We start from the raw sequence: 25,111 nt of genomic DNA on the forward strand, positions 1-25,111 counted from the left end.
GCGCTTTTGCTGTGCGGGCATACGCGGCGCGCACAGCTGCTTATGCACACGCATGCGCGCTTACCCGCCACTCGTTGCAGCTCGGAGGCTGTTTGCGAACGCAGCGGCGTGCGTACGCTGCCGGCGTCTGTGCGCCGTTTAGTCATGGGAAAATGAAGATGACGGAGGCAGGGGAGTCGCTGGCGTGTCTATGTCTTGGGGAAGGGCCACGTATACCTGGGAGCATTCGCTAGGCGTGCGCTGACGCGATGAAGTGACGGTCCCAGCAAGAATTTGCTTACGGAGCGACACTTGACTTTTGTGTTTGCGCTGCCAAGCGTGAGGAGATTCACTTGACTTCCAGCCGGACTGACAAACAGGAATGTTACTTAAAAGTTGACGCTCTATCATTTGCGACCGTGTCACCCTGCGCAGGTTACACTCGCGGAGTGCTCAACGACACAGAACGTGATGTTGTAGCAGGAAAGTGTGCCACCGCTATGCATTCATGGCGTGTATAGTTACGTGCATTAGTTAGCCTCGCCTCTTATGTGCCGCTTGCAACAGCTGAGCACCTTGGTTTTTCCAAGAGATGGCGCGCGTTACCGCCTAAATTAGAGACTACAAAACCGGTTGTTTTCTAAAACGTAGACTGAGTCGCTTTCAGAAGGCCAGGCTAAACAAAATGTCCGTGTGGTAAGAATGGTGCTGGAAAGCGAGTGAATCAGGGGCCCTATAACGTAAAACTATTCCAATATGTTTCTATTCCAATTTCCTGACGTCAAATTTGCGTAACCACCGACGCAAGCACCGGGCGGTCACCCATAGGGTTGTCTGAACAGACCAATCAAACGCTCTCCTCGTACATAGGATGTCCCTTTTGTTTGCTTGAAAAACGAATAACATTGCCTACACTGAGCGGCTTGTTGTATCTAATTGGCTGACAAGAGGCGAGGAGAACGCTCAAGTGGAGAGGGATTCACTAGGGCAGAGCCAGTGCACTGAAAACCGATAACCGGATGAAGAGGGTGGTGCCGGCGTCTGCGATTGGTCGGCTTTCCCTTACTTAGCTTGTGGTGGCTGGTCGAAAATCATGGCGGCATGCAACGGAAGCTTAAGAATTACGCTAAAATTGACCCTCAGCAAAGAAGAGTTGGCAGAATGAGGTAGTAAACGTGTCGAAAGTGCTTAAAAACGTTACACGGTCACGCAAGAAGTTTTATTATACGCAAATACACCCATGCTCTCCGGCAGGTGCGAGTAGCCAGCGTCTCAGCGATCGGCGGCAGCTATCTTTTATTCCTTTCGGAACGGGGCAGCCTGCGGCTATTCCGAAAAAATGTCAGTTTTGTTCGGCATATTAATGCATCTTTATAGCGTACACGTCACTTTGACGCGGTGAGTTCATGCGGTCTTGTGACGTCGCGTTACAGGCAGGTGAAGTGGGTGCAGCCCGAAAACTTTTTACCAATAGCCGAGGGCTAATGGTGAAAAGGGGTCGAATCAGAAATAACAGTTTTTCTTTTTTCTGTCAAATCATGCATAGTCTGTGTGCACACATCATATCAGATGGGGAGGTATTGCGGTTTTTGTAACGTCGCGTGACAGACAGGTGAAATGGGGGGTGGTAGAAAAAAGTATTTGACCAATCGCGGAGGGCTGATAGCAGAATTGGAATAGAAAAGTTTGGAATAGTTTTACGTTATAGCGCCCCAGCTGACGAAGAAAAGAGAGGAAGGAGGTGGCGTTCTGTTGTTGCGTCCGTAACGCTTCCTGCGAGAATTTCGTACGATATGAAAATATGGCACTACTTCCTGCACGAGAACCGCGAGCACGGCATTTCATGGGAACGATTTGGTGTATAGCAAATGGTTGTTGCCTAAACTCGCCTCTTTGGCTTTATAGACGACTTTGTGGCTTCGCAAACTGATAATTTTCAGCATAAGACAATTGCGCCGTAAGCGTAACAAATCTCAACGATTACTCACCACGTGTGCGGAGACTTGTTGGCATCGCGCGTTTAGAAGCATATCGATACCGGGCCATTTAGAAAGAGGAAGCGTAGCGAATAACGCCGCAGGGACATCTGAATGTACAAGCCTGACTTCGCTCTCGTAATTTTAGCAAGGAACTCGACGGCTGCCTCCGGGTGCGGTCAGGCCCCGTGCGTGCGAGGCTATGGGCCGCAGCCACGTCAGCGGCGGTGGTCTGCAAGGCCGCCATTGCGCGCAACAGCCTTCACGCCGTTGCTTCCGCTCCGCCGTGTGTCCGATTCGACTCTGGCCTCGGGAAGTTTTTGGCCCCACCAGCCCCCATGGGAAACTCGGCACCGGGCGGGCGAGGGCCCCGTTCAAGGGCGCCGGCAATTACAGGCATCCGCGTTCGGCGCCGCTACCGCGGAGGCGTAAACGCCCGCTGCCGCTACCGCCGAAGATCACGCGCGACTTCGGCGGCGGCGGCGGCTACGTCCCAAACTGCGAGCTGAGGCCAACTCCCCCCCCGTCATCGCCGCATATCCTTGACATCCCCGGCCTGCCGTGGTGGTGCTTCGTTATATACGTTCGTCGAAATTTCCTCCTGCGGGCGTGTGTGGCACCCTGAAGGCGTTTCTTCCACGGGGAGCGACGCGTCGCTTAAACTGTGGGCGATTCTGTATAGAGGTCGGCACCCCCGCGTATCTGCGCTACGATCAAATTGAGAAGCCACTTATATGGCGGGGGTAATAACGACATCTTTACCGCCCCGACAGCCCGAAGGCTGCGGCATCGTGAGGACATTGCTGCGGAGTAACCTTTAGCATGGAAGCTTTGACACGTGCTCTTCAGCGCGACTGTCTTCGCGTTCTTTAATGTTTCTCGACCGTTGTATATGTGCTATGCTGTGATTTATCACAGCCCGGCGTTAATTATATCAGCAAGAACAAGAACGCTGGGCTGCTGTTTACGCTTGCACTGTATAAAACAGCGTTCAAAAAATAGGTCGGCGCCGCGGAGACAGGTAGAGCGAGAGATACCAACTTCACAATAGACAACAGATCTTTGTCTGTGCCGTCGACACACGGACGTTCTTCGTTGCCTTGCCATTGAGCTCCGCGCAAAGGCGCCGAACCTAAGTCGTCGCGTTAAGTTTTGATTGGCCCAAATGCAGCACGGAGCAAACATATTGAATAGGATCTTGTCCCGCAGTATATACACTACTTAAACGTTTGTATTGACTCTACTCATAATGGCAAAGCCTTTAGCGCAATTCAGAAAGATAGGGGTGACACAGGACAGCGCTGCCAGTGTGTCTCTGTCACGTATCTGTCTATTTGAATTGCGCTAAAGGCATTGCCATTATGAGTAAATCGTACCAACTATAGCCCAAGAATCAGCCTTGTTGGACTGCATTGACACTTTTTGACTATAGACGCAACGCGCTGCCACAAGTTGCCGGCGCACCACACCACAAAATGCAACGAGCCGCACGCCATGCAAGCTTGTCAATCAGGCTCGTCTTTTTTCGCGGACTGCGCGCATGACCGCGGTGGAACCGGCGTGCTCACGCGGCTGCCGACACCGTGGTTGCCGCAACCGCCGCCGCCGCCGCCGCCGCCGCATGAAATTTGCCGTGTCTCCGGTCTTCCTGTTTCCGCCTGGCGTTGGTTGTATCGCGCTCCCCCTCTCGTCACGGTCGCGTCTCTTTCTGTTCACCCTGCAGCTTTATTTCGAGCTATTTTTCCTGCGTATTCCCCCCCGTCTGCGGGATGGACTTTCGCCGCGCGTATTGCGAGTATGTGTTTTTTTTTGTCACGCAACTGGGATGGTTCGACCCTTCAAAGCGCAGCCGTGAATGTCGCACTTGAGCGGTCGCGCTAAATGTGTTTTCGAGCGTGGTTCCTTCGCTGCCCCCGAGAGGTCAAGGAAAACAGGGCGCTCGTGTCTGGCTCTTTTGGTGAATTCAAGAGCCGGCTCGCAGTAGTCTTTGGTGCCGCGTTTTTTTCCTTGTGTCGGTTTATAGACCACCTACTAGTTTCCTTTCTTTCTGTTCTTTCTCTTTTTTTTTGTCTGTGTTTGGGTGCACCAAGTTCAGTGTAAGGACGCTCGCTTCGATTTACGTGAGCCTTTATTGGTAGACAACAAGAAAAGATGGGTCGCTGAGGAACTCGCAAATACCAATACAAAATCTGTGTGTATTTCTTGTTCGCAACGAAAACGTGTTGCGTCGCAGAGACTAAAGGGGCTTTTTGCTTCTTCTCTTCGCAGGTTTGGTTTTAGCCCGAGCAACGGAGCCGTGCCCCCGGGCCTGCTTCGAGGCTTCGAGCCTCCGTTCCCTTTCAAGGCGGCGGGAACGCCTCCGCTGCAGACGTCGGGTCGCCAGAGCGCAGGCCGCGACGGCGGCGGCGGCGGCGGCGGTGTCAACAACAACGCCGCGTCGCACGCGGCCAACGCCGCCGGAGGAGGCAACGTCGACTCCGACTCCGCGGGCCACGCGACGCCCAACCACGGCCTGCCGCCCCACCACGGAGGAGGCCCCGTCGCCTCCGCAGCGCAGCCGCGCGCCACGCCACCGCTGAAGCCGTCGTCGGCCACGTCCTCCCCGCCGTCGGCGCTGCTGGAGCCGCATCGGGGAAGCGCGCCCTTCAACCTCTCGGACTTCTCGTCGTCTCAGACTCTGCTGAACCTCGTGAGGACCGCGAGCGCACAGAGCGCCTCCCAACTCGAGACCTATCTCCGCGGCGCCGTCAAGAGACCGCACGACGGGGAGCCCGCGAGGGCCGACCCCCTGGACCTGTCGCTAGGCGGCACGGCAGTCAAGAGACCCCGGTCCACGGACAGCCCGCGCTCCTCCTCGGGCTCCAAGGAACCCGCGGACGACGCGCGGACGCCGCCCCGCAAGCAGGCGACGTCTCCGTGGCTCTTGCAGTTGGAGGGCGCCCGGGGCGCGTCCAAGTCGCCCAAGCTGCGCTGCGGCTCCGTCTGCTCGGATCAGGCGTCGTCGTTGCATTCGCCGTGCAGCGGCGCCGTGGGCACCACCACCACGACCGAGGGCGGTCAGCAGCAGCAGCAGCAGCTGGTCGCCAAGTGGACGGTCGACGACGTGGTCCAGTTCGTCGCCTCGGTCGAGTCCTGCCAGGAGTACGCCGAGGTGAGTACAAGAACACTTTATACAACCATATAGGCACAGGGTGCATCGCGAACTCAATCGAGCTCTCTAATAACGGGGCCATCGTCGGGTCTTGAACTTTCACCGTCGTTCGTACGCACGCAGGAGCCATTTGCACCAACAGTTAAGCCGCGATGGCCAATAGAATGACAGGTTATGTGGCGGACAATGGCCAAAGGTTTCTCTGTACGAGATGCCTGAAATATAATGAACATGAAACTCTTCTAGCAAGATTGATCTAAATGATGCCGCACTTGGCACCTCTCTCCAAAGACCTGCCCTAATCATGTATGTATAGTGGAGCGCCGTGTACCATATTAGTACTGGGTGCCATAAAAGACACCTTTCCTTTTTTTTTTCGTTAGCCTTGCTTCTTCGTACGCTTCAGATTGCGAAAGCCGGTAAGAGGAAATAAAATGCCCCGCATGTAGTCACCTACAGTCACCCGAAAGAAATCAAACGGATGGGGGGAACCCGCGCGCAGCTTTCACCTTCGGGCATCGTTCAGCCGCCTCCGCCCAAGCGGGCGTGTATCGCGCGCTGCACAACAGAGCCAGGCAAAGCTCCTGCCGTCGGCTGGACGCGAAGATTGCGCACCGGGCGTAAGACACGTCTCCCCCCACCCCGCGACTCGCTCTTTTGTCTCGCACCGCGCTCAGCCGCGGCCGGCCGATCGCCCGCCGCCCTTCCACCTAAATCTCCATCTGGCGCGCTGAGACAATAAGGAGGCCGTGTCACGTCCCTGGGCGTTTCTCCCTGCGGCGGCCTCTGCCGCTGCTGGCGTAACCGCGCGGAGCGCGCGAGTCCGCCGTGTCCTTTTCGGCGGCCGCCGTATCGTGCGAAAAGCCTCCGGTTGCAGCAGCAGCCGGGAAAAGCAAAACGCAATAGGGAAATCGAAGAAAGGACGCAACGAAGAAAAGAGAAAGCGAAAGCGTGGCCCTGGGTCTCGGGGAGCGGTAGGCGGGAAAGCTTCTTCGTGCGAGTGGACCATAAACGCTAGGAGAGGCACGGCCGTATCGTTCGCGTCGCCGGCTACCACCGCATCGGAGGCAGGTGATTACAAAGGCTGCTGCTGCTGCTGCCCGGGCCACAGCGGAGGAGGGAGGGGCAGGGGACCCGGACCTGGCTTCGCGCCGCCGGTCGCTGTCTGCTTGCTCGCTTGCCCGGTCATCCGTGCGGCCGCTGGCGCAGTGCCCGAAGCCTCCGCTTCTTCCCCTTCTAGCGGCGAGGCGTGCGCGTTTGTCTGGAACGGGCGGGTGCTCCCGCGAGGACCACAAGCGACGAACGAGCAGCCCGGGTCTTACGCGCTGCCGCCGCCGCCGCTGTTTCCAGTATATAGCATACAGAGGTTCCGGTCTCGGCGACGTGTGAAGTGCTGCAGTGTATACGGTCGATCACTGTCATTAGCCGCTGACCTCCTCCGGCTTCTCCCCCCCCCCCCCCCCGCCCCCTTCTCTCTCTCTTAGCGGTCCGCCGCCGCCGCCTCCACGTCGCCTCGTTTTCGTACCGCCTTGTTTCCACCTCTTCGCCCCCGCCATCACGCCGTGCATCTGGCGTTCACCTTCTCTCCCCAGGCTTCTTCTGTGGACTCCTGAGTATTTCTCGCCACAGTGACGCTCCTCTCTGCCTGTCCTCTTGTTTCCGCCATTGTTGTCGTCTCCGCGCGCTGTTTTCTTGGTTGCCTGCGGGACCCACACTAGCTTTCGCTTCGGCCTGCCTCCTTTTTGGGCCCGAGAATGGTCGTTTCCTCACAGCCACGCACTGTTTCTTTTCGGCGGCGGTGCTTGCCTGCCTGCCTATCTGCTTGCCTGCCTCCTCCATCGGGGTGATACATGAACGGCTCCCCCTTCGTGAATAAAGGGTGTGCGCCCGTATACCTTGTGATACTCTTTCACGCTGCCTCCGGTTCTGGAAGCTTCGTCTCGCGATCTTACCGAGTGATAAGTTTGACGCAGCCGCCGCCGCTACCGACTCTTTCCCGTTTGGGTGATACACAAAGCTACGTTTCTTAGCTGTTTTCAACCCTTGCAACGCCCTGCGCGGCGGCCCGATAACGACCGTACGTGCCTGTTCAGCATCTCTTTATAGTTTCCTTGGGAGAATTTCAGGAATTTTAGAGGGTTCGAGTTTTTATTACTTCGAGGCTGCGCAACGTCGCGTGAAAGATGCGTGCCTATAGCGTTTGTACTTGTTTCCGCCTGCGCGGCTGACCAACCGCGTGTAAAACACCGTGTGCCCCTCGTTCCTTAGACGGCAACAGCTTCTACCCCGCAGGTTCTACGCGGCAAATAATCCACTTGTACATGTTAGTATTCGGAATCGAGTGTTAACGTTCATTGGTTGAGAAATAACTCTTCTCGGCTTAATCTTCAATTGCTGGCGTTTCGACTGAAATTTGCGCGTGAGTGGTTCTGTTTCTCTACAACCTGCGTGTGCACAACCGGCGCCGGTTTGCGCAGTTGTACTTCCTCGCGGTGTATTTACTTGTGTGCATGAACTCTCTTGGTGACGCTGCTGCCTCTCTCTCTCGCTTCTCCCCATGCCCTCTCAGGGTTGCCCCCATTTGTGCCACCGAGTAGGGGGCAACGCGTGAGGCAAGGCGCAAGCAAACATACGTGCGTATGAGCAAGAGAGAGACGATGATGACGTAGAGAGTGGGTATAGCGCAGAGGCAAGCAGAAGGAAAGCTACGCAGCAGCGGCGCGTAATTTAAGTTGGAGGCAGATCGTGACGCCGGGGCCAAGTCGGGCGGGCAAGCGGGCGGATGGACGGGCAGGCGGTGGTCGGTTCCCAAGGGTGGAGTGCGGCGGCTGCCGTGGTGGTGATAGCGGTAGAAAGGTGCAAGCGGAGGTAGGGGGGATCGGTACGCTGCAACCGCAGCTCGCATGTTGCTGATGCGGCGGCGTCTCGAGGCGCCCTCCCCCTCCCTCCCCCCCTGCTCTCGCTCGTCCTTCCCTCTCTGCCGCCCCTTCTTGAGGCGCGCGCGGCGAGAGCGTCCTTTCCGCTGTATGTGCGCGCGGCCTCGCCGGAGTCGTGACCGCTAACCGAGTTACACCTCGCTGAGAGCCCGCTTATCGACGCCGATCATCGCGGGGGAGCCTGCGGCGGCTGATGCCCCCTTACCCCCCCCCCCCCCCCCTCCTTGCTCGGTTTCTCGGCTCGGTTCTCTGTTATTCCTCCTTTGCGGTTACCGCAAGCGAAAGAAACGTGCAGGCGTCCCCCCCCCCCCCCCCTCCTCTTAAATTCCCCCATCCCACCATCGCTGCCTGCACTTTGCGTCCGCAGGGCAGCTAGACCCCCCGAGCACGCGTGCGTTGTCTCTCTTTCTCTCGGTCCTACCGCTGCGCAGTGCTTCGCGCTACTGGTTTTCTGTCTTTCGGAGCGCTGGCATCACGCCATTTCCCTGTATACTATACGACTGTCGGTCGCGCTCCCGTCCCTGTAGTACACGCGCTTTAGATGGTCCTCCACTAGATAACATTCGTACGCACACTATACGAACGTTCCGTAATTGCGAAAGCCTCGGGCAGGCTCGTCGCGCTTTTTGGAGTCGGTGTCTCTCTCCGCGAAAAGAAGGAAAGTGCATACACGGTCGGTCAGCGGTGGTCAGCCCGCACCCGCTAAGCGTGCAGCGCCGAGGGTCAGTTCTCGAAAACGAGGGCACCCTTCAAGGCGTTACGCAGCGCAGGCGTCGACCGATGAGGAGAACACAACGAGCGCGTGCGGGGCTGCTCCCCTTCGCTTTACAGCTGGCGCGCGCGAACGAACCGCAATTTGCGTTTCGTCGCATGCGTCGTCATTGTTCGCGGCGGGGGCCCCCAAGGGGAAGGAAGGGACGGAAGGAAGGACGTCACGCCACCGGCGCTAAGTGCATCATTGTCCGGCCGAGCCGCGCGCGAAAGCGAATTACGCGGCCGACAGGGAAATGAGAGTGTGGCTGGCGAGGTCCCGCGCCGTGTCACGGGGTCAGGGCGCGCCGGTTGCGCGAGCCGACAAAGCGGCGGCGGCGACGGCGACAAAGTGGCTCGACGCCCCGCTGTACGGCCGCCGTGTGCTTTGCCGCCCGTGCGTGGGGGGAGGGGGGGGGGGAGGGTGGAAGACGGCGCCTGACAGCTGGCCTGGCCCTCGGCGGCGAAGAGATATGACGTCCGTGACTTGTCAGGACGAGTGACAGTGCTTCGCGAAAACGAAAGCACGCGTTCGTGTCCGCGGCGGCGCCTCCGGTCGCCCGCGGGTGGCGTTCATACGGGTGCGAATCGCGGCGCCGCTGGCGCGGTTTTGTTTCCGGGGCGCGTCCGTTATACCGGCACCTCGTATCGTAATGCTGCGTTTCGTAACAATGTCTGGGCGCTTGAGTGAAAGCTGCGACGCGCGTGCTCTGGCGATGCGGTCCCCCCCCCCCCCCCCCCCCCCCCCCCCCCCTGGCTCGAGACTCTGCGTCAGAGGTGGAAAAGGCTTCGCTGGGTAGCTGTGACGCGGAAGGACGCCCGGCGCTTGAGGGTGTGTACGCGTATGCATTCGAACGATCGCGCTGCTGATCGCCCGACAGCAGCCAGCTGTAGCCTTGCAACCCTCTGCCAATTTATTAACACTTGCAGCACTATCAACATCTGTTCAGGCTACATCCGCTTGTCCGATTCTGTCGCCCTCAAAAACCGCAACAGTGCACTCGTCGCCCTCTGCTGCGATGGCTTGTGATGGCGACATTTTAAAATAAGTTCCTCTGTGAGAGGTCTTATGTATGCGGTGACAGTGACCGATTGTGATTGTGTGCCTATGCTCCTTTCTTTCTTTATCTCTACTTTGTTACCACTTTACCTCCCCCTCTCCTCTCTCCCCAGCGTAGGGTAGCAAACCGGATCTTTTTCTCTGGTTAACCTCCCGGCCTTTCCCCTTTTCCTCTGTCTCTCTCTCTGCCAATTTATTATGGAAGAGATAGCTGAAGACTTGCACTCTCTGACTTTGATGTCATCGTGGAAAGCCGGGTCTCTCCGAATTCCAACCCTTGTACTGCGAAAAAAAGAAAGAAATGAAGAAACGGAGATGATCTGCTCCGCATCTCGCATTGATTGATTAATTTTAACGAATTGTAAATGTTAGGAACACGTACACTATGTCGCCCGCTTCTCTACAACCTGAAATACTTGTATGAAACAAGAATATGGATAGGTGAAGTGAATATTTACACAGCTATTTAGACGTCCACTGCCGGGGGGGAGGGGGGGGGCATTTAAATGTAAGAGGTGTCGCCGAAATATCGCTGCTCCAAATTCACATGCCTTGGGCTGTCGCCCTAGGTGTTGCTTGTACGCGACGAGAACTAGCTTGCATGATTCAGTCTTCTCGTTTTTTTGTGTGTGTTTTTCTTGCTGCTGCGTCTGCACTGTGACATTTTACTGCATACCGCTGGTAAACACACTTTGCGGCGTAATTGTCCCGAACAGGAATGTTACGCTGTGCGCTTTTGTGAAGGTTGACGACTGGTCGTGTTGGTGTAGCATATTAGAGGTTGGATTGCGCAACATTTTGACGAGACACACAGAAGAGAAACACACACCACAGAACGCACAGAGCGTTTTTGTGCACACAGCGTTGGTCAGTCTATACCGTCGCACCGCACGCCGTGGCCCCTCTTATAGCCTGCTTGAAATTTTCTACACGCGCATTGCTTCTCCATTGAATGCGTTGGATCCAGTCCGACGAATTTAATTCAATGCTACCAAGGTACCCGTGAAAGAAAGAAAATAAGAAATGACGCGCAGTAAAACTTGCTCCGCTCCATTTTGGTAGAACACACTTGACAGAAACCAGTCAGTACTCTAGGTGATTAAAAAAAAAAAAAATCGGTGCGGGGTGCCGTACATAGCACGAGCTCGTTTTTTTTAGAATTCTGACCACCGGCCGACTTGAACACGAACTCACACGTGTACGATCATTTCGCTCGCGCGTATGTGCGGCAACGGCGTGACTTTTCCGAGTCGTGCATGCAGCATTCGCGGACGATCACACCGCGTGTGCCGTAAAAAAAAACACACATCGTAGAAGTCGCGAGGGTCAGCTCCGAAGACGGCATTCTCATATTCGGCCTTTTTTTTTTTTCGGGAGGGGGTTGCGACAACCAGTCTCGTTCATATGTGTGTGATCCTCCCCCTCTCTCCCACCCCCTTCCCTGCGTCGTCGCACGATGACCAAAGCACGCGTCGAGATATCATTTCTTCCTTCGCGTTTTTCTTTTTCTTTTTCCCCGCCTTACACTCGCTGCCTCACGACGAAGACGATGATCCCCCTGCCCCCGAGCTTCTTAAATGAACCCCTCTTCTTTTCTTTCTCGTTTCCCCTTAAGAACCTTCTTTTTTCTTTTTTATTCTTTTTTTTGTTGTTCTTGTCGTGATCCCCCCGAGCTGTCCACCGAGTAGCCCCAGCTGTGTAGCTGGTTGGCACCAGGAACCAACCGGTGGCCCTACAGCTAGACGCGCGAGCGAATACGCTTCTGCTGCTGTTCTTACGGTGGCGTCGCGATACTGCTTTGCTCGTGACTCACTTGACTCCCTCCGGAGGCGCTAACGTCCTCTCGCGAGACGCCGCGGGATGCTGCGTTGTTGGCTGGCGCGCGCGCTGCTCGGTTGGTCTGCTGGGCGCGCGTGTGGACGGCGGCAGGTCTGCTGGGCGCGCGCGATCTCGTAGGGGTCAGCGGGTCGCTTTTCGCATTAAACGAAATGGGAACGAACGCCGCTATCATATATATAGCTTCATTTTCCTCCGGCCCGTTCGCGGGCTGCCCCCATCCGAAGGCGCCGCTTTCGTTTTTTATTATTATTCTCATTATTTAAATCCCTGCCTTTTCTCCGTCTCTCTCTCTCTCTCTCTCTCTCTCTCTCTCTCTAAGAAACGTTGTTTTCCCTTCGTTTTTACACTCCTTGGTCCCAGCTTCTTCTGTCTACTCTAGTGCATCTTCCTTCTCCCTTGCAGCTGATACGGAGAGGGGGAGGGAACTCGCGTACCTGGATCAGTTGCTTCTTCTTCCTGCTTCTCAGCTTGAAAAGTAAAAGAATCCCAATTTAATGCAATCTCCTCTCGTTCCTATCTACTCCCGGAATCGCCGTAGAGTGGGCTCTCGGGCAGGAGGACGGCAAGACCACGTCTTCTTTCTTTCTGATATATATACACATACTGCCCATCGATATGTATACTACACGTATGGAGAGGCCAGCATTCAGTTAGACTCGCACGCCACCGTATATCGCGACTCTGTCCACGTGCCACACGCGTTCGTTTCATCTCCGGGAGCGCTCACGAAAAAAAAAAAGAACGTTAAAGAAATAAAATGGAATTTGTGCGGACTCCACCGGACAGCTCGTGCTCGTACGTTTCCTTCTGCAGTGGTGTCATTACACAGGCGAGCTCGGCTGTGTGTGAGGCCGGGTTACGCGCGCGCAGGCAATCCTCGAAGAAGCACATTCGAGGGGCAAGGAAGACATAAAGAAAGAGAGAGAGAGAGAGAGGGGGGGGGGAAGGGGAGGTCTGTGAGACGGGGGGCACGGGCAGTACAGTTGAGAAACTACACAGAACGCGGGCGCCGGCCAGGATGGCAGCAGGTACGGAGAGAGAACTCAACCGGGCGACTGAGACGACCTTTCCTCCTGCTGGTCAAGGACGCCTCTTTGCCCCTGTTTTAAAGCGGCCCTCTTCGTTCGCAGAGCGGAGGTCGGGCGGTCGGTCTGCGTGCCGCGAGTCCGCAATCGCTCGTCGTCTCTCTCCGTGGCTTTGATTCCACGGAGGCGCGCGCCGTTATTATTATTCTCGGCGCCCTCTCGATAGCCTTTGGCACGCGCGAGTCCCGAAGAGCCAATTTCGTGCATGCCGTGTGTGGGCAGCTGCTGCTCCACCTATCTTCGCTGATGTATACTTCTGCAGTTATGGAACGGTTTGGCTTCTTCCATACCACTTTTTTTTTGTCTTTATTTCTTTCTTTTTTTAAATTCAGTTCGCGCCTCGCGTGATCGGCACTCGTATACGCGAAATGGAAACCTTTCTCCATCTCTCGCTCATTCATTGTTTGCCAGCCGGTGCCAGCTTGGCACTGCGTACATACATGTACGCGACAGGTTCTTCAGCTTACGGATGTCTCGTGCCATTGTGAGGCGCTAAAAGGTTAGCGTGCAACACCCCGGTAGGCGGAACTTACCTGCACCAGGCTGGGCGTCCTTGCCCCGTTTGTGCTACTTTCTGGATCATTGTGAGAAGAGGGATGCCATTCCTTTCCTGGCGTGGTAGCATTCGTTCTTATCGATTGCTCTGCAGGTGTCCGCGGCGCGAAATTCTCGCCTTCCCGCGACGGTAATAGATCACAGCGTCCTTTGAAGGCTGTCCAGGTTATAACATTCGTTGCTTACGAAACCGTTGGAACGCGTCGAAGAAGGGGGAAGGACAAGGACAAGACAGTGGACGACGGCGCGAACAGGCAAATATGGATTGCGTATTTTTTTCACTCGGATTGCCTATTCGTATACTCGCCTGACTCTAGCGCAGACCGCGGTGTGTGAACGAGTGTAGAGAGGAAGTACTGCATGGCTGCGTCAAAAAGATTTGCAGGCCTCGTGGCGAGCCACCAGATACACCTCTGTGTTATGTAGGACCTTCTTTAAAGCGAGGCTGGTGCTCCCGAGCTCTGCAGGATGGAGCCATTCCCTCTTAATAACCCGGTGCTTTGAGGCCACGAATGTTCTTCAGCGGCAAGCTGTCTTGCGCAGCTCGAGGCCCGACTTTCAGGAAGCCATCTTGGAATGGGCTAAGAGGATGGAGGAGGCCTGCTTCAAGCGCAGTACCTCCCCCCACCCTCTATCCCGTTGCCCCCTTCTCTTTAATGAGGGATAAAGTTTTTCATCATCATCATCATCATCATCATCATCATCATCATCTGTGGCAAGCTATACGACTACAGGCTCAGTTACGTTTTCAGTGGCTACGAAACTTTTTGCCAAGACTGTGTACACGGCGAAACGTCGCAGAATCGTCGCGTCCACACTATGTTCTGCGTGATTAGTTCTTATAATAATAGCGTAGTTTCGCACGCAGAAGCCAACACGAACCCAATTTGTACGCGTCCTAAATGTTCACACGTCTGGCCGAAGCCTGAAGAGATCTTTAAGTGGAGTACTCTTTGGAAAGTTTCTCGCAAGATGCCTATGCGTAACGAGGTAGTCTCGCGGAGCTGCCTGTAGACCTTCATTACATACGAGATGGGAGGGAGAGGAGGTGCTCTTTTGCTATACGAGAGGTCGCGCGCACGCACCCTGTGGCAAGTCATCCTCATCTGTGCCCTCAATTCCGCGACGCGCCTGCTGGCGACGTGGACCGCTTTCGCCGCGTTCGCACACCGTGGAGGGTGGTCCTGCCTGTCGTATACGCTCAAGCCCCCAGTAATGTAGCATCGACTCGTGGCCCCGTCGACTCTAATCAGGCATCCTCTCGGGCACTATAGCTTATTCCCCGATGAACGCTCTCTTCAGAAGCGGGTATGCGCGACCCGAGGCAAAAGGTTTCGCTGCTGTGCGCCTGCTTCCGAAGGCGCCTCCAGCTAGCAACAGCGAGATCCTGCGTGGAAGCATGCGATCGCGGTATGCACTGCGCGCTGGGTGTAGGACGATCCATCCACTTAATGACTGATCTCCCATCTTGAGCACTCGATCAACGGTTCGCTTGCTTTTCTTTTCTTTTTCCCCTTCTCCGCCCTTCCTAGGCGTTCCCGCGTCCTTCTAGATCGTCTGAGACGAGTGAAAAGAGAGAGATAAATATATAGAAGGATGAAAGGCAAAACCTCGCGAGAACTGTGCAAAGAAAGAGTTTGCGTTGGCACACTTGCGGAGGCATTCACTCCACATGGCAGGCGCTGCAGAAATGCGAAGTCTTCAGAGCCCGCGGTCCGGAAGAAGCTGTTGCGAGGAAGCTACGTTGGGGGCTCCATGGTTGATGACGCGAGGAAGGATCGGATCGTTCAGCTTACGGATCAGCGATGGCATGGTTTATGATTGTGCCACTCTTTATCGGTTGCTTGCCGCTTTTGCTTATCCTATAAAAGCGAGTTTTTCTCCCGCACCTCTGCGTTCCTCGTCCCGTGTCTGTCGTTCAAATTTACTCGTGCGTGATAGCTTCTTTATTATACATAGTCCCTTAGCGCAAGGTGATGGTGGGGCTTTGGCGCGCCTGCAACGGTGCGTAATATATAGTCCGTCAAAAATTACACCGTTCAGGCTGCAGCTTGATGAACGCTGTCGATCCACGGTTTGTGTTCCGCGGGAGGAGGTGGGGGAAGAGCTGTAGCAGATTTTCGGGTAAAGGCGGGAGCTATATCTATCGCCTGCATGCTGTACCTCTCAATTTTTGTTGCCCGCCGGTCATCTAATTATCTTGTCTGGAGTCTGCATACTCCGCTTCCCTCTCGCGTTGTTCGCTGTCTATAGGCACGTGTTTGTAGAAATTGCGCGGAATTTGCATTTGTGTCGAGATGCATTGCCTTCGCGTCATAGTATAGGCGAAGCTAAATATACATGACAGGAAAGAAAATAATAGTGGACAGAGGCGAAACCTGACCACGCCCGAAGAATCTGCGGGAAGTACGTGGAAGGAAACCGCTCCCGTGTAAAGCGATGAGCGATCACAAAATGAACAGCTTTCAAAACTTCGAGCACTGGCTGGCTCTTCTCTTGGCTTCCGACAACAGGGGCTGTAACAATGAAGGTGTTTTTATTTCTTTCTTGTACGCATGACAAGATGTTCGCACGCGCTTTATGTACCTGTCCTTACTTCTTTGCTGCAAGACATAAGGGAGCACGGAAGGATCAGAAAACTTCGAAGTTCCGCATCTCCTGCTTGCTTGTTTCACAAGGGTCGTGTCTTTAGCAACTTTATTCTTCTCGACAACAAATGAAGTCCTGTTTTTTTTTTTCTGTTTCTTTCATTTTTGCGTTTTATTTCCTGCGATTACTGTCGGATTCGTCTTGGCCTGTGAACATAGGGACCCCAAATGTTGCGGAATTAAAAGGTTTTCTGTTCGATCCGATTATTGATAGGAGCGCGGCAAAGTGTAGTCTGACGGGACCATCGCAATAACAACGACAATGACGTTGCAGTTAACAGCGAGAGCAAGCGTCGTCGTCAAAATGTGTCATTCACGTTTCCTTACTCCTTCCAACGTATATATTCTTTGTCATGAACGACTCTTGTATCACCGACGACCAACAGGCCGCAGACAACAGTGAAGTCTCGGGCTACAGCCAACGTTTCGACAAGTGGATTTGTCTTCAACTCCACGACGCAAACAAGTCCCCTTGTCGAAACGTTTGCTCAAGCCCGAGGCTTCACTGTTGCTTGCGCCCTGTTGGTCGTCGGTGATACAAGAGTCGTTCACGACCAGGAACATACGTTGGAACTAGCAAGGAAACGCGAATCACACATTTTGACGGCTCAAGTCATCTTGTCAAAACGTTGGTGCCAGCCTGAGGCTTTCTCTACTTCACCTTATATATGTCGCTAAACATTATGTTGCATTTCTACCGTCTTTCTGTTGAATTCAATAGATTTTCTCCTGAAATATAATTGAATGTCACTCGTGCCCTTTTGCAAGGCTCGCCCACGCTTTATCATTTTTAGTATCAGTTTTCCTGTGACCACTTTTCTTCGCTTGATCTCTTTTTCTTCTCACAAGCAATGTGAAATTATACTTTTACTTTTTACCCAAACTTGTCCCATTGGAACAGATAATGTGTGGAAGATTGAATGCACTAAACGCACGCGCGTAATCTCATTCCACTTCCTTTGGTCGAGCTTTGTGCCACTGTTACAGAATGTCGTTCTTAAGATTGTTCCACTGAACTATCACTAGGCGGAACATCTTGATCTGGTTCTACGTAGGTTCCGTTAACCAAGTGGAACATATTTGCAAAAGCGTTCCACTTAGAGGAGCCCATGTGGCACGGCGATTAAGAGTAAACCATTCGAGCATGAATCTTCCGATTTCCTGTTGTTTGGTTTAGTTTCTTGCTTACAGTTTCAGCGTGTGAGCGCAGCAGCAGCGGTGGAGAGATTCTCGCCGTTTACTCGGATCACTCGCTCTTTGTTCACTGGCGATCACACTTGGTTCACTGCTGGTTCCTCATCCGCGGGGGACTCGTTCTGTTCTTTAAACCCTGCGGCTTCTTGCAAAACGAACGCGCGCGCGCGCGCGGCCGCCGGTCCATCCGTTTCCGTCCGTTCGAAACGCGATACGCGCCGCCTTTTCAACCCTTGAACCTCCGCTTGACGCCGCAAGAAAAAAAGCCTTCCTTCCTGCCTTCATCCACTAACCGTACATGCTGTATAGACCCACGCGGAAAGCTCACGCTGTGCGAGAAATTGAGCTGTTTCTCTCGCTATACCTGTCGGGATCCGCTTTGCCCTGCTTTGCATATCGCGCGAACGAGGAGGCGCCACTGTCTTCTCGCGCGAAAGTTCTTTCTTTCTTTCTTTCTTTCTTTCTTTCTTTCTTTCTTTCTTTCTTTCTTTCTTTCTTTCTTTCTTTCTTCTCGCGTGTGAATCTCCCCGGCGGCAGACTCTGCTTCGCTCCTCCTTGACATCCCAGTGGAGAAACACGCGCGCAAACAATCTGATATGCGCAGCGACTGTGCTCGGCACTTCCGCCACCTGCTCGCACTCTTTAATCTTGCCACTCGTCCTCGCTTGCTGCTTCGCTTTTTCTTTCATTTTCTTTCTTTCTTTCTTCCTTTCTTTTTCGCATCGCGCAACTTTAGCTTCTTCCTCGTTTCGCGGGCGAACTTTGGTTTGACGGCAGTTAAGGGGCGTCAGCGGGAACGTGCGAACGTGGAGGGTGCAGTTTACTACTATACGAAGCTACGCGTGCATCGCAGCAGCAGCAGCTGGAAAAGCCGTTCCGGTCTCCTGACGGCCCGCCATCAGACCTCGAGCGCGCGAGCTTTGCTCGAATGCACTTGGGAATATGCCCCCCCAACGCACCCTTGCCTCGATCACCTAACCGTCCTTGTTATATATACAGCTCAGTTATAAGCCAAACCGATCCTTAACAGGACAGAACGTGTGTGTGAGAGACGCGGGCTCTATGTTTACAGTATGTACAGACGCACGCGCGCGCACCTGATGGGATCCCTGCATCTCCCACCTTCGCGCGCGATTTTTTTTTTTTTTTTGATGATGTAAGTCGATCTCGCGTCAGGCACTTTACGGTAACGGCAGGGCACCTTCTAGCCAAACTGCGGGGGTTTGCAGTTTGTTCTTCTTCATTTGTCTGCGTCTCTACTGTTTTCTTTCTTTTTATTTCTCGCACGAGCGCTTTCGAGTCCAACGCCTTCGCTGCGATCAGCGCCACTGCTGCCGGTGATTTCAGAGCTGCGCCGGTGACGACGACCTTTGGCCGAGACCTGCGCAGAAAAGAACATAATTTTTCTCGATGCACGCCGCGGCTTCCAACCGTGCGTGCTTGACGGGTGCTATTATCTGGCAGACCCATTATTACGCGTCTCCTATACTCCTCTTGTACAGTAGCGAGCAGTTGGCGTCGTTCGGCTTATTGGTGTTATCGACGTGCGAGGGGTCTTTGTCGTATCGACCTCTGTAACAAGAAGACACGGCAGCGGGGATGAGATCGTTCCCGGTCCGGTCACCCCTTGCGTAACCACTGTTCGTGACTGGCCTACCAGGAAGCATTCTTACGCACATGCTTGGAGAATGTATACTATACACTCTAAGCCAAAAAGGACTAAAACGGGTATGGCTGTTAGTCTCTTGGGGGACTAAATGACCTGCCACAGATTTTGAACCAATTTTGGACTAACTGCGGGAGCAAATGCAGCGGCCTAACTGGGGGAGCAACTACTGCAGACTAAAAGTGAGGGCAACTTTTAGACCCTCCCAGTTAGTCCTTAGAGAATCAACGGTTAGTCTGTTAAGGTTAGTCCACAGGGAGTAACTGCAGGAGCAACTTTTAGTCCTTCCCGTTAGTTCCTAGAGGACCAACAGTTAGTCTGTTAAGGTTAGTCCACAGGGAGTAACTGCAGGAGCAACTTTTAGTCCTTCCCAGTTAGTCCGAAATCACTTTTCCAATGATTCCAGGTTGCCATAGCTTTTCAAGCAAAAACAATGATCGAACTCAAGTAACCCATGTTTATTTTTGATTACATATTGCCACCATCATCTTGAGCCACAATTAACAAAACAAATAAAGGAATACTAGCATACAAATGCCAAGTCCTTGGTATACAGTAATGACATATAGATACAGAAGATAAAAAAATTGACTGGAAATATGCAGCAGTTCAAACAAAATAAAACAACTCCAAAGTATACAGCAGATGGAACGTGTCATAGCCAGAGTAAAATCATGAAAATGAAATTAAGTCAGGAGCAGTCACAGTCAAATATAAGTTAGAAGCACTCTACAACCCCCGAATGCAGAGATCTAACTTGGCTCGAACTTGACTTCTGGCAGTCTCAAGACAGCTTCGCCGCGCGTCGTAAATCGTGCTTGATCTTGCGGACGACTTGGGAACGACTTGGCTGCGTCGAAGTCCGCTCAAGTTTGAAGTCTGCTCCCGGGCTAGCTTGAAACTGACTTCGTGTGTTATTCCAACATGGCAGCCTCCCGAACGGACGTCGCGCGGAGGTTAGCTGCTTTCGAGTTTGCTTGCTACGCCATGGATACAGCATTTTCAGAGGCGCAGCCCTTGCCGAAAATTCCGCGACCCACCCTACGTGACCGAGGGAATTCGATGGAGCTGTACGACGACGAACAATTCCTCGGTCGCTACAGATTCACGAAGAACGCCGTGCGACTTCTCGCTACGTTGCCTATCCGGGTAAGCTGGGACAATAGAGGACCGACTGTGTGCCTCCTATGCTGCAGTTGCTGATGGCTGTGATGTTTTACGGCGCTGGCACGTTTCAAACAGTCACCGGAGGTCCGGTCCGCATTCCTCAGTCAACAGTGTGCCGCGCAGTAGGAAAGGTGACTCTGCTCATCGCGAAGCACCCGCGCTGGTACTGGTGCGCTTCCCGCAGTCGCGGAAAGATTGATTGCGAGCGTATTTTCTTATCTCCTGTGACTACACATAACAAAAAGTATAGCCCAAATAAGTCAGTCATGCAGAACATGTCCGCTTACCAGTTTTGTGGCGCTTTCCCTGTTCTTCCGCAGCTTCCTCTTTCCGCTTTTGCTTCAGGTTGGTCCAGCATTTTTTCAGTTGCAGGTGATCGCGCCGCGTAATCCCGTGGTTGGCATTCAAATGTTTTGCTATTTCTTTCCATGTCTGATTCTTCTTGGTCAACGACGCGACGTAAGTTTTCTTGCATTCCACAATATGCTTGTAGCCGTTCAGGAGTGTCGTCGGCAGGCTCCTTTCGTCTTCTTTAAAACGGGCTGCCGTGTTGCGTTGCGGTGCATTCTCTTGGGAGCAGACCGTACGTGAGTGCGACATTTCAGCGTCAAAGCCTGTTGACAGAACAGCAATTTCGTACCAAATGCGGCGCGCGGCCGTCGCGCGAGCCCCACAACTTGTTTTCCTAACAGACGACACTTTCCTAGCGGACGACACGCACTGCCGATTTGCGATGTCTACGACGGTGCCGCACTCTCCCTCTCGTTGTTCTCGACAAACCCTCCATGCGAAGCAGGCAAATCGTTTGCACGTGTCATTTTATTTATTTATTTTGTTTTCTATCGGGTGTTGTCACCCATATGGGTCCGGGCAGGGGACTCAACGGCGCTCGGTACTCTTTGTTCACAGCACATGTTGCAGTTTTTTTTCTTGTTTGTGACTCCGGCCTAGTGCGTTCGAATAGGTTGGCTTTTTCTTCAAAGGGTCACGTAGCCCGAGCAGAACACGGGCCGTCGCCTTCGTTCTGGAATGCCTAGAGGCGAAAAGGGACGCGCGAGCTCCCTCAGAAACCGACCGTATGCCTCGTCTCGGCCTCTTGTATCCGGTTGCCGGCCCAGACGGCGCATGAACGCCTTGCGGCAATCGAGAACAAAAGCCGAGAAAGAAATGACAGACGAACAGACGGGGGCATGATCGGCAGACGCTGCCTCAGGATATCGAGACGACGGAAGAGTGCGCGCGCGCCCGCCGGGACCCCGACGAGCCGAAGTAGCCATCGGCCGGCGGCGGACAAAGGGGGCCGCCGCCGGCAGAGAAAAACACGTACGCACCTTCAGACGCCCCGATGTGGTCTCCCCGGGACCCGACTTGCGCGCGCTTACCCGGAGTGCACGCAAGCAGGGCCCGATTCCCGCCAAAATGTTAGCCAATGGCGAAAGCCTGTTGACCTTCGTGTGGGCGGGATGACAGCAGAGTGACAGTGTTTTATGACCCGCTGCCACCCCGTCCAGGCAGGGAGGAGAGGGACACGGAGCTCCCCTCTCTAAAGGGACTAAAGTCAGAGGACTAAATTGTGCCGTTGATCCCCACCGTCGACCGTTACCTTGCAAGGACGAACATTTAGTCCCACAAATTTGCGCACGACACTTCGCCTCTGCACACGGCACGCACGGTGGATTAACCGTTGATCCAAAGGTCCAACGGCTGCCGTTAGTCCCCTTTTCCCCGTTTTCGGCTTAGAGTGTACGAGACGGAAGTTCGGGCAGGGCTTGCTGCGCGAGTGAGATTGTCCTTCGTGAAACTCATGTCTGAAAGGAAAGGCGGTAGTGTTACACTGCTTTTTAATAAGGCATTTGAACGTAGCAAGTTCGCGAGCGCCTTGTCGTGTGACTGCCGTACATAGGCCGGTATACACCATGGATCATCTTCGCCGAAAGTGGCAGGCCATGGTGGCCAGTTGCCTCCATGGCAGAAAAAAATATAGCTCTTTTGACACACGTCTACAGTCCATTACGTTGTAAGGCTTGCGCTGATGCATTGAAGAAGTCCCGTGGGAATCGGGGGTACCCACAGGTTTTTTTTTTCTTTCTTTTTTGCGCCTGCTTGAATATCATAATGCAGACTTGTCCTGGTTGTATGGACCTGTGGCTGTGTAGTGTTTCTCCAGGCGAGATGTACAGTGCAATCTGAATGGAGATTCGTTCTTTGACTTTATAGGCAGGTTCTCAGCGTCAAGTACGTCCCACGTATCACGCTCACCGTGCGGCCCGCAGAAAAGACGTGCGATAGCGCATCCCTTCTTCATCCGCAGCATTCGATCGCGAGCGAAGGCTCGCGAATAAAAACTCTCTCCCGCTCGAGTTCGTGCCCCCTCAGATAGGGCGCACGCTCGACTCGTGCGACCTATCTGCGCCGCTGTTTTCCCAAAGGAATATGGCCCTATATATATTCACCGGGGAATGTGAACTGCTCGAGGGTGCGGGTAATATACTTTAATCGTCTTTCTTTTTCTTTTTTGAAGTTCGCGCCGGTAAGATAGCCTATACTTAAAGTACCTGCCATAGATTTCGTTCCTTCCGCAACTCGTGTCCTCACCCGAAGAAGAGCAGGCCCAACTCGCCATTCTCAGTATCGTAGAACGAGACCCGCGCAGTACATACCGTATACGCACGTTCGGCGGCGATATCCTCCGAATGGGGAGTCCCCGCTTTGTCGTTCGCGTCGATAACGTCAGCGCTGAAGACGGCCACGAGCGTCACCCCTGAGGCGTGCGCGTTTGCTGCACTGCCGCAGGCATGCCGTGCTTCGCCGCATCGCATCGCGTCGCGCCTTGCCGTGAAGTGCAGTAGCCGCGCCACTCCCGGCTATCGCGAGACGGGATCGTTAAAAGTGCCGGCCAGGGGTCGACCGACCCTGTCTTTCCGGTGGCCTGCTCCTCTTCACCTGTCCGTGTGCACTTTGTCCGGCGCTCGTCGTAGTCGTTGTCGCAGCGCGCCATTTTCCTTTTTTTTTTTTAACGGCACGCGGTGCGACCTTTTTCTCGGTGGTCGACCTCCCCCCCACGCGGTATCCTAACGACCAAACGAGTTGCAAAAAAAGTTCGGCTGGTTTTCGACTTGCTTGCCTATACGAACCACGTCGAAACGTTTCCTTTTCCCGCAGAACTCGCAGTTTCTCGTTTGAGTGGAAAGAAGCGACACGCATGCCGCACGTATACTCGAGGACTTAGGACGAGGAAGGAGCCAAGAAGTGGAATAAAAAGGCATGCCCTGACTTGAAAATCGCCTTTTCCTTTCTTTTTTTTTTTTGGCTTTTCGAACCGTCTTAACGCTTGAACCTCTTTTGGCCTCGCATTTTGTGTATCGACAGAGCAAAGATGCAAGATCGATAAGCATGCGCGTATACAGGTAATGTGCGTGCATGGAGAGGACAGGAAAACAAATAGACTCAGTTTAGTCAGTGCGCTGTTGCACACGTCGTGTTGCAGCTTTTTGAGCTTGCCGCCTCGAGCCTGCTATCTTTTTCTGATCGTTGAGAGATTGAGTGAGAGAGAGACTCTTTAATGATTCTTGGTCAGCGGATTGTACGATTTGCCTGTGACCACGTTACGTTGTCTTTGTGCGCACACGAACTGTGGAGACTATCTATCTGTCATATTGATAAATCCCTCTTCCACGCGTCTCCTGTGCAGGGCAACCACCTAGACGATTTACTGTCTTGACTTTCTCTACCTTGCCTCATTTTTCTGATCAGCGGAGGTAACTCTTAGCATTGCCCACACTTGTCAAAATCAAGCACGATATTCAGTTGTGCCTAAAAATAAAAAAGTTGTTCATACGATGCAACAAAACACTAGAAACACAACAGTACTTTTATGGCGACTTCTGTAAGGTCGGTAGAGTCCTGGGGTTCTTGTATTATCGTCAGTGCTTTTAGGGAGTTCCGAAGGGTGCTTAAGATCCCTTAGCCTATATCTATATGCACTAGATAGTTGGGGGGGCCCATGGCTACGCTGCTGTTCGCAGTAATTGATTGCTATTCTTGCCGACCTATAACCGCTTCGAACTGCTTCCTATATACGCCAGGGAGTCGTTGCTGTTCTAAAGCTGGCAGCGAATAATGTACTTTCAATGTTTGCTAGGCATTCCCTACTGTATGCTCTGGCCTTGTTGACTGAGGCCGCACAGGAGCCCGGTGTAGAGCTGTCCGTCCGCTGGCCGACTCGCCCCCGATGAAGAAAACAGCCCGAAATGGATCGCCGCGTACCACTTGGCTGAGCATCGCGGACAATTATACGGCGGTGCAGGAAAGAGATAAACAAAGCGAGAAAAGGGGGTGAACAAAGACGCGAGAAGCATCTAGAGAGAGGGGGGTGGTGTGACGCCGCGGCAGAGCGTTAGTGGGTGTTAGCGAATCGCAGCGCGCCCGCGGATGCCACGCTCGAGGGCCTAACGAGGTCGGCTAAAGGTCGCGCGCGGCAAGCATGCATCGCCTGCATGTGCGCGCGCGCTCGGCGGAATGCCGAGTTGCTTTTGGCGGTCACCGATTCGCTTCACTGGGCCCGCCGCTGGCTTCCTTTGTTCGCCCTCTCTGCATGCACCCCGTGTGCGCGCTTAACCCCTTAAAAAAAAAAAAAAACTCGCGCGCGTTTGTTTGCGCCACGTTGTACCCGTTATTATTTGTCTCTCGAGCTTCGAGTTCTGTTTGTGAGGATTGAAATGTTCGCCGCACGGTATAATCGTAATTTGTGTGGTTGTGTTCGGGAGGGCAGTTGGTAGGTTTCCAGACAGTAATCACGCTGGCGAAGCATATACGCCAATAAGAAGTTTTTTTTTGAGACGACTGTCTCACTAAGAAATCCTGGTTTGTGCAGGTGTCTTTGTGTGTTTCTGTTTGCATGGCTACCTCCGTCTGCTAGACGTGATTGCAGGGCGTCGCGGATAGACTAGAACGTTTCAGTAATAGTACACGGTAGCCAGCCCGTCTGAGAATTCGCTAATCTCCCTGTCTTTCCGTCTGTTTCTCCTCCTCTTCCTTCTTCAGTAATAGCAGGCTCAAATCTATATGTCGAACGCCGTCGGAACGGCTCTTTACTAGTGTAATTT

The 25,111-nt window shown here is 53.7% G+C and overlaps 1 protein-coding gene across 7 annotated transcripts in view; it reads left to right on the forward strand.

The window, feature by feature from the left end:
• The window catches only part of LOC135904617 (sterile alpha motif domain-containing protein 11-like), a 523,025-nt gene that overhangs the window by 474,107 nt on the left and 23,807 nt on the right, over window positions 1–25,111 (forward strand). For all 7 annotated transcript variants that reach the window (XM_070534069.1, XM_070534065.1, XM_070534066.1 and 4 more), the window contains exon 6: window positions 4,224–5,106. In XM_070534069.1, the coding sequence (XP_070390170.1) occupies window positions 4,224–5,106 (883 nt within the window). The remainder of the gene's footprint in view (window positions 1–4,223; window positions 5,107–25,111) is intronic.

The sequence above is a fragment of the Dermacentor albipictus genome, chromosome 2 (assembly GCF_038994185.2).
Source record: "Dermacentor albipictus isolate Rhodes 1998 colony chromosome 2, USDA_Dalb.pri_finalv2, whole genome shotgun sequence".
Classification (NCBI taxonomy): Eukaryota; Metazoa; Arthropoda; class Arachnida; order Ixodida; family Ixodidae; genus Dermacentor; species Dermacentor albipictus.